We start from the raw sequence: 9,908 nt of genomic DNA on the forward strand, positions 1-9,908 counted from the left end.
ACAACCTTCTAAAACTTTACTGATACGTTTAGACCATAACTGAATTGGAGGCAAAAGTAAGTTATTTTGGAGATCACTATAAATTCCGAAAATACATTAAATGATGCGTTCAGTCCTATTGTTTCAACTATAATAGTATTTCAAAAATAATAACACTTTTCTTGACATAAAGACGAATATAATTTGTCAAAAACGTGAGTAAGCAAATAATGTAGACATTTAGAAAAAGTCTTATACGGCACCGTGTCAAGAAAGAAGCTTAAAGATTCTGTTATTACCCGATAGATAGTGCTAATCTAACAGATCAGATTTCTTTAATGCGTTGTATTTGTAGAGAATATTGCACTTTCCGATTTCAGTGATTTTTCTTATTGCAGTTAAACTTGATACACAACTCCATGCTCCCTTCATGATGGAAATATTCTTTTCCGGAGGTTTTGGATTTTTCTAGATTATTGATTAAACGTCGTAATTGATATTTTTTAATGGAATCTATTATGAGAATGTTTGCGCCATCTCTTAGCGTATAGTGGGACCTTGGAATTAAGATTTAATTTTTGACACTATGGTGAATGAATTATTCGTGATGAAATACCAACAAATATTTCGCAAAATTTTATAGTTGATGTTCACTCAAGAGCCGTCAGGAATCCTCCGAATCTCCGGCATTTCTATCATTAGGGTGGCGGTGTCAATCAATTTCTAAGGAAGCTTTGATTAATTTCAGGCCCTAAATATATCTCCATAACTCTGCCACGTCTTGCCACCCTCGAAAAAACGAGACATAGTTAAAAATAATATTTCATCGTTTGTTCTATTGGAATCATAACGCAAATGCATATAATAATAATTGACTAAAGAACTTTAACGGCTGCTTAATTGGCGATTACGTTTCGTGTCGAATCATGATGACTATTTATAATGTTAAGCCAGTAAACGAGATATCTGTGAGTGCCATGAATCTCTAAAAGTGATATAAAAATAGACTTTCAAAGGATCATTGCTAAAATTTCATAAAATTGACTCATATGGTTTATCGTAGTGAGGAAAAGGTACTTATATGATTGTTATGTAAAAACACGAATTATGAATGTTAGCGATATAAGTAGAAAACCTTTTATTCAGCATCGTATTGATAATAGAGTTTGAATGTCCTGCTGCTACCCGATACATTGCATCAATTTAACAGACAATTTTTTTGAATGAATTGTTTTTCTAGGAGACTAAACACCTTTTGGGTATGACGATTTTCATCAATGTGGTCAATTATTATAGGGTCCATAAAATTTTCAAAATCATTCGACTTGACCAATTTTTCAAGGCAAAGAGTCCACGTCTACCTAAATTAGCGCGGTTCGAAATTTAAAACAAGGGAAAAATGGGCAATTTCCGCGTTTAACATTTTTTGAAGAAATATTGCGCCATGTGATGCGAATATGCTCCTTATCGATCTTATTGATTCACCTGAGTCCTATATTGACCGTGAATACTTCAGTTGGAGTGGTGCAGCCTTGGAAAGGCAGTTTTTTCAAATAGTTATTTTCAGTATAAAAAATTCGCAAAAATTAAGGACTTCAGGGGTGTTGTACCTCGAAAATTTTACAAGTTATGGACAAGCGGTTTGTAGTATCGTGAAGAAACTCAAAAATGAGAAGACCGTTTCAAGTCCGTAAGGACTTGTATAAGATATATCATTGGGCCACTTAAGCTAAGTTATCATGACTTAAATAAGTAACCTTAGCGCTGCCACTCAAAGATCTATTTATTACTAGCTTAATTTACTGATATGGAAGTCACATAGAAGATAAGCGAAACGCTGCAGCTGGTCCTAGATAATAAGCCTTCGCATACAGTAGCTTCATCGCCCGAGCGCTACTACGAAGTCGCTCTACAAATCAGCTCTCAGATTAGTTTTAGTATACTCACGACTATCTGTGAGTATAGCTGGATATTAACCGAAATCGTTACCTAATTATTACGATCCCGCATGTCGGCTAAGCTGATTGAGAAGCCATGAAAATCATAGTTGTTTTGTCGCTTTTCGCATTTTTGGGTCAATCGCAATGTGCCAGGATCCTAGGAATATTTCCAGTGCCTGGAATCAGCCACAACATCCTTTCTTCTAAGCTTATGAAAGGGCTGGTGGTGGCCGGACACGACGTCACGATGATCAGTGCAATCCCCATGCCAGATGTTCCTGAAGGTGGCCACTACACTGGTATTTTACTTGATGGATTTGTTGAAATAATGCAAAGTAATAGTGGTAAATTTTAATGATTTTTGAGTGTTAAAGTAATATAATTTTCCAGAGAAAATGTTAGAAAATAACATCTTCGATATGAACAAAGACGGATTTCTTACGGTGATAACTCGCATGACTGATTTGTTCCTTGAATTCACCAACAGCACTTTCTACCATCCCAACGTTCGCAAATTGTTGGATTCCAATCAAAAATTCGACGCAGTAATTCTAGAACAATTCAGCAATGATGCGTTGAAGGTTTTTGCCCACGTTTATGATTGCCCTTTGATCATACTCAGCAGCATGGGGCCTAACTCTTGGGTCAACTCTTTGGTAGGCAATGAAGCTCCAATTTCCTACGTCGCCCACCTTCTCAAAGGCGACTTTTCCAAAGATCTCTCTTTCTTCAATAGAGCACAAAACGCGTTTTTCTACATAACGGAGCATCTGCTGACGAAATACTATGTTATGGCTAAGCACGAGGAGATTATGCATCAAGCATTCCCCAATTCTCCTTCTTTGTACGATCTGAGCACTAACGTGTCTTTAGTGCTGCTAAATTCGCACACGAGCATTTATCCGGCCTTGCCGTTAGTTCCGAATATGGTGGAAATAGGAGGATACTTCGTGGATCCCCCTCAAAAACTCCCCAGTGATCTTCAGGAAGTTCTGGACAATGCTAAAGAAGGAGTGATTTACTTCAGCCTGGGATCTAATATTAAAAGCAAAGATATGCCTAAAAGGAAGAAAGAGTTTATTATGAGTGTCTTTGGAAGGTTGAAACAGAAGATCTTATGGAAGTTTGAAGAAGATTTGCCAGGGAAACCAAAGAATGTCGTTATCCGAAAATGGTTCTCTCAGCAGGATGTGTTAGGTGAGTTTTATCCTCATTAATATATAAAACTACAACGCATACAGAGTAGTCCCCAAGAGTGTTCCGATATTTAAGGAACTGATTCTCTAGATTGTTCTAAGACGAAAATATTATATCGGATGTCCTAGACAAAGGAGATTAACGTGGTACATAGCTTTTAATTTTTTTGCACCTGTACGGATTATCCAACTGAAAAACTTTAATATGAAAGCCATAGTACTTAAGATTGGCCATCATTCCGCAATTTTCTAATTAGAGCATTTTTGGCTTAAAACGCCTCCCAATTTCAACAAATTGAATGTTCCGCATAACCGTTCGGGACCACGATGGGTCAGAGCCAAGATCAGAATTAATTAAATACAAAGTTTTGGGTCTGACGAATCATGACGAAACACCCTTAGAGACCACCTTGTATTCAGTCACCCGTAAAATCCTCATCATATGAGAAATTTTCTTACTTATGAATTTGAGCAAATTTCGATTTTGCTTTCATGTTTTGCTCCTCAAAAGATGAGAAATGACATATAAATCGAGAAACCCATGACTGTTTATAACTGTGAAATTACAGTTAAAAAAAGGTCCCAATCTATCAGAATTCAATATTTTGAAAAATCGCAAATGAAAAAGTTTCTTATTTCTGAGACGACTTTCTTTTTTCATTTTTTTTGTATTTTTGTATTTCCAAGGTATTCAAATCGGTCATTAACCTTGTAAGAATAATTATTTGTTTATGTACGTACTTAACTCTGTACCAATCAGCTTTACAAAAATACTACAATAAGATCATTTGAACATTTTCTTTCTAAACTAGATCGACTTAACATCAAGGCATACATAACATCTTTAATGAATTTTACACTTTCTTTAAAACATATGTATTTGTTACAACTTCAACTAATTACTACTCATTCAGACAATCACTTTGATATATTACAACAAATCGCACAAAGTTGCTGATCGTTTTGATTATCCCAAAAACGCCAAAATCCAAAAAAAATGTAAAAAAATTAGAGTCGTCAGAGAAAGTTGAAAATTGGCATATAGGTAGAAAACCGAAATCTAACAAACTTTTTCCTTTGTGATTTTTCAAAATTTTGAGAAATTATGGTGGATTTGGAAAGTTTTTGGAAAGAAAATGCAATTTGATTGTTGTTGATAGTCACTTGTTTTTTGATTTGTATGTCATTTCTCATCATTTGTGGAGCACAGCCCGAAGGTCAAGTCGAAATTTTTCCAAATTGATAAGAAAAACAATTTCCCATATAATGCAGAGTTGAGCCACATTTTAAATAGCATACATATACATTCCCTGTATAAATGAATTTTTAGCTCATAAGAACATCAAGTTGTTCATTACCCACGGAGGTCTTCTGAGTACCACTGAAACAATTTGCCACGGAGTACCAATTCTGGCTCTTCCGGTCTTTGGCGACCAAGACGCTAACGCTGACAGGGCTGTTTACAATGGATACGGTTTGAAACTGGGCTTCAATGACCCTGAATTTAACGAAGCCAACTTTGAGAAGGCCATAAACGAGTTACTTACAAATCCTAAATACCGAGAAAGTGTCCAAATGAAATCGAAATTGTACCACGACCGTCCAGAGACCCCCATGAAAACTGCCACCTATTGGGTCGATTATGTTATTAGGCATAAGGGAGCTCCTCATTTAAGGGTGGCAGGAGTGAGGCTGCCTTGGTACAAGTATTACATGGTGGATGTCTTGGGTTTTATCGTTGCGACTGTATTGGGCGTTGTTGTATTGTTGAAAGTGGTTGTGCGAAAGTTCTGTTGTAAGGCGAAGGGAAAGAGTGGGAGAAAAGTGAAAACTAGTTAGTGAATGAGGAAGATGGGGCTGTCGTGAGTTAGAGCTTGAAAAAAGAAATAATGTGAGAAAGCGTGATGGAAATTAACTATTAGTATGTGTAATTGTTTTTAATAAAATAGTGTTTTCCTAATCTGATTTTTATTAATTATTCTTCCCCTGTAACCTCTTTAAACTTTACTTCTACCCTTATTCTATATCACAATTGGGGCGACGGTAAGTTATCTTGGAGATTACTATGTGACTCAAAAATACATCAAATGATCAAATCACCCCCATTAACTCACTCATTATTAATATTATTTCAATTACAAAATTATTATTTTTCTTGACGAATTGGTGTATCACATTTTGCGCTGCGAATGTAGCGCTTCATTGTGTTGCTAGCGTCCTCTACACTTAGTGAAGCTTTATATCTAATTTCTCGACACATGGTGAATATAATATTTTTGTTGAAATTCAGGCATTTTAAATAAAGCTTCGGCGGAATGCATTTAAACGCCAAATAGTCCAGGCATACTGAGGCAACTTCAGCATGATGTCCTTTTTGCTGCCACCCTATATATATCTGAGTTTTTATCACAAATAAGACAAACTAATAAATTAATTATATTCCGACATATTTTATTTGTTTTCCCACCTTATCGATAACAATTTTCAGTAAAATATGATTAACTGATAACTAATCTTCGAATTATTCACTTCAAGCAAATACACTTACCCGCATAGTAAACCATTTAAGGTGCGACTTGGCGACTTGCTTGAATCCACCCATAATGGTTGTTTTAAAGTCTTGTGTGTTTTTATGTTTAATGGTGTTCCCTTGTTGTTTTGCACTGGAAACTTTGTGTTTTCGTAATGTTTTTGAGAACCAATGCCTGTGTCGGAAATCTACAGACGCAGAAACCAACCTGCCAACATCTTTAGCCAATTGTAATGGCCTGGCAATGGGCAAATTTCCGGATTTCACTCAGTTCCCACAGGATTTGACCGTGTTGGACTTGTCAATGAACAGCATTCAAGTGTTGGAGGTGGCAGGAGAGACTTCAAGTGCTATTTTAAGGAATCTTAGCCTGTCCTATAATGCTATTAGCGATATTACCGAGGATTTCTTTAAAGGGTTTAAAAGTCTAGTTTCACTAGATTTGAGTCACAATAATTTGAAAAGTTTAATCGGAAGCTTCGAAGGGAACATTTTCTCCGAATTGGACAAATTGGTATATTTGGACTTAAGCTACAACGAAATATTTGAATTGCCCAGTGCCATATTTGATCCACTACCTTTACTGGATTCTCTAAGCTTGAGCTACAACCCCTTAGGAGAGTTCCTAGTACAAGTTAAAAACACTCTGGGACAAGTCTTAGGGATTTCTTCTAATTTGACGCAATTGAGGTTGAATAACGTAGGCCTTAGCGATAAATTATACCCGGATTTCTTCACTCCATATAAGAATTTGAAGCATCTAGAGCTGCAAGATAATGCTTTCGAGTACATCCCTTCACTGCCCTACTCCTTGGAGTTCTTGGACTTTTCTGGCAACAACCTTAGCTTCGTTTCTGCCAGATACTTGCAATACCATTCGCTGAAAGTGCTGAGACTCAGCAGAATGCCCAGCTTGAATTCCATACACCACTATGCGTTTTACAACTTACTAGCTCTGGAAAGTTTGATTTTAACAGACTGTCCTAATGTCCAGGAATTTACTGAGTTAGCTTTTGGGCTGGCTTCTAAATCAATGGAAATTCACCTTACAAGTTTGATTCTGGCTAGGAATGGGATAATAAGTTTGAATAGCACATACGGACATATGTTCAGGAACATGCATCATGTAGATCTGAGGCACAATGCATGGGAATGCGGGTGTGACACTTTGTGGCTGCAGGATTTTGAAGCCGAGATATTTAAAAGCAAAGATTTAAGGTAATTGTTGGGGCCATCGAAGCCTGAGATCAGATATAAAAACGTTCAATTTTTAGTCATATTTCTATATTTATATTTCAGGTGTTTCTCTCCGAACCATCTTAGAGGTAAACGTATCATGGAATTAACACATTCGGATTTGCAAGAATGCTTTCCTGATATTTATGGAAAGTCTTCGCATAGAATAACCATAATAATCTTAATGTCAGCAGTGATATTCCTTATGGGGGTAATTTTTTATTTGATCAGATACCCCAAAACATGGTTGGGCAATAGGCGAGTAGGGATCAGCCCCAATTCCCCGTACAGTGCTGCGCCCCAAGAGGAGGATAGATTGTAGATTTTTAATAATAGGTATTATATATTTTTGAGATGAATAATATATATAATAATAACTTTTTAATCTTAAAAATGTCTATATATAGTTCAAAAACGATTAGAATCGTTTATTTGTATTCTTAGGATGAACGTCTGGAGAGCCATGACAACATTGCCTTCACAAGGCATAGGGAACGTGAAACGGATTGTCTAAGCAGGATCCCCTAAGACTGCTTGCAGGTGCACGTACAACATTGCCAGATTAGTCTAAAAACGATTAGTTCCGTGTTGTTTCGGAAAAATTTTTGGTAGACTTTTTTTACACAATTCTAATAAATTTAGGTTTATACATGTACATCAGCTTTATGATTGGGTTTCTATTGTTTCTCTATGAGCCCTTAGTATAGAGATTCAGTCGCTTGAAATAATCCTCCTGATTAGTTGTAAGGGTCGGTTTGCATCAATGACTCTGACTACAGATGGGTGCAGGGTAAAATTCGAAAAGTGAATCAGGTGGTGCTTGATGAAACCATCCCAACGAGGTTACTTGATACTTTTATTGCAAGATTGGCCAATTTCGGTAACATCGTGATGTTGCAGGCTCGGGTTTCTTTATAATAGGATCAGAATTGCGAGGAAAGGCTTTGAACATATTAGAAACGATATTTAGTTACAATTTTGGGGTCCATATAACTCCGAAAAGCGCAAGAAAATTATTTATATGTTTTTGATAGTCAAAGGCGCATTCGCGTACATGAATTAATTTCTTTACGATTACGTTTGTACTCAAGCCATCAGTCACGTAGTTTCAAAACCTGGAAAAATATCATAGAAATTTTAAAGTTTCTGCTTAGTTAATTATCTCGCACAACGCCCCTGATCATTGTGAAAAGTTTATGAAGAGTCGAGAAAACGATAGCATAGATTTGTTCATTTATCAGGAATAAACAATTTTCCTAAAACGCAGCATCATACATCTTCAACAATAAAAAAACGTGGAAATGCTTTAAGGGTTTTCTAGTTAATCAACTAATAAGGATGTAACTTCGTTTGTTAATTGATGCCTTTCGTATCTAATTTTAGTTACATCTATTTAAAGTCTTAAAAGCATTAACTACTGCTACGCTAGAAATGTCGAAAATCTACATCCACCATTCCATCAAGAAACCGATTGTAGATCTGAAAAAAAAACTCAATTATCTTACTAGTACATTAATAACTACCCATATTTAATGACTGAAAAAAATTTCTAACTGGATATTAACATTTTAATGCATAATTTTGTCTATATTCGTTTATATAAGTAATGCAAATTTTAATTCTTGAATTATACTCTAACTCACCAACGATAATACATTTTTTTCTGCTAACTGAAATGACCCGGTATCACATAAAACCTAATTAAATCACCATTAGTTCGTTTCTTCGCAGCTTTTCAGCTAGTGGAACGCACATAACTTTCCCATATTCATAACGCACCATTACTGCCCAAGAGGGGAATTAGCTGGAACTCAGCTGAGATGTTGAGCTCGTAGGAAAGTACTAATTAGGCAAATAATTAAGATATAAATCGTAAAAATTTTCATTGAAAACATCATCGAAATGCTAACTAATGAGGTATTCTTAGTTACATTATATGTCGATCTCGGCGTGTCGACACATTGACCTCAGAATCAAAGATTGCGACTGTTTGATTTGCCCGGATTTCCCACCCCCTTTAACATGGAGATTATAACAGAAACCAGGATTAATGTAATGCTTTTTGGACGTAAATACGCCACCCCATACGAAAAACTCACCCCCATACGTACGCAAAAAGTGATTCCTAATGCTCTCAGGCTCTTTTTAGATCGCCCCCTAATAGGATTTAAACGGTGTATGTTTTGTTACAATTACCGCCATTCCTGACAGATGTAAATTGGAGCTGAATCGAATGTGTTCGATTTGGATTACACAAGTAATCCCCCTTGCAATAAATGCCACGGGTTAGTGATGTTTTAATAAGGTGTGAAATTGGAAGAGTTTGATCACCCTGTATGCACAGGGGTTTGGCGATCAAAATCAAAAGAAATGGAAATCATACAAGGTAATCGTTTCACTCAATTTAAATGAAAACTTACTCAAAAATCTCCTTAGCCTTTCTGTGCAGCCTGGCAAGATTAATGGTTGGTAACGAATTCATGGGGGGAAAGTTGAGTAGAGAGGAGATACTTTAACTTACCTAGAATTAAAGATGATCAATACGACATTGCCACTGCTGTTTTGTATTTGGTAAATAAGGAGTTAAGATTTCTTAATAAAGTTTAATGCGACCTCTGAATTCACATTATAATAGTTTTCTTTATTTAAAAATTATGAGAAGACGTCACGACATCTTTAGAATTTGAATTAATCCTCAGGAAAAACTTTGCAAGAAGTATGGTAACGTGGTAGATAAGGGAGATAGGGATGTACTGATGGTTGCCTATGAAAGCTTGTGCAACGTTAAGGACTTACGTCAAGGCGATCCTGCCAGATTCATTTTAAAGTGATTAGTTTGGGGTTTTATTACTGAAATGGTTGCTTTAGATATTAGATTTCTTAAAAATATTTTTGATTTTGATTTATGTAAGTACTTTCAACGATCAAACAATAAAAATTAATTATTTCTGTGATGTAATGTAATTTTAAAAATGGCCCAGTTTCCCAAGAATTAAAAGGTTTATTATTCACCGTTTACTGCGGCTT

At 35.9% G+C, this 9,908-nt stretch overlaps 1 protein-coding gene across 1 annotated transcript; it reads left to right on the forward strand.

Moving 5' to 3' along the window:
* The first annotated feature begins 1,816 nt into the window (after positions 1-1,816).
* Positions 1,817-7,536, forward strand: LOC136348799 (UDP-glucuronosyltransferase 1A8-like). Its single transcript, XM_066299939.1, has 6 exons — positions 1,817-2,254; positions 2,310-3,116; positions 4,446-4,949; positions 5,645-6,863; positions 6,945-7,217; positions 7,326-7,536. The coding sequence occupies exons 1-5, from the start codon at positions 2,014-2,016 to the stop codon at positions 7,201-7,203; spliced, it is 3,030 nt and encodes a 1,009-aa protein (XP_066156036.1). The 5' UTR covers positions 1,817-2,013; the 3' UTR covers positions 7,204-7,217; positions 7,326-7,536.
* The last annotated feature ends 2,372 nt before the right edge of the window (positions 7,537-9,908 follow it).

This window comes from Euwallacea fornicatus, chromosome 35 (assembly GCF_040115645.1).
Source record: "Euwallacea fornicatus isolate EFF26 chromosome 35, ASM4011564v1, whole genome shotgun sequence".
NCBI classification, from domain to species: Eukaryota; Metazoa; Arthropoda; class Insecta; order Coleoptera; family Curculionidae; genus Euwallacea; species Euwallacea fornicatus.

Bases quoted from the DNA above. Each gene is read 5' to 3' on its own strand.
- LOC136348799 (XM_066299939.1), top strand. From the start codon at position 2,014: ATGAAAATCATAGTTGTTTTGTCGCTTTTCGCATTTTTGGGTCAATCG. The intron at 2,255-2,309 runs GTAATAGTGGTA...ATAATTTTCCAG, and splicing joins ATTTGTTGAAATAATGCAAA to AGAAAATGTTAGAAAATAAC. The intron at 4,950-5,644 runs GTTAGTGAATGA...CGAATTATTCAC, and splicing joins TGGGAGAAAAGTGAAAACTA to TTCAAGCAAATACACTTACC.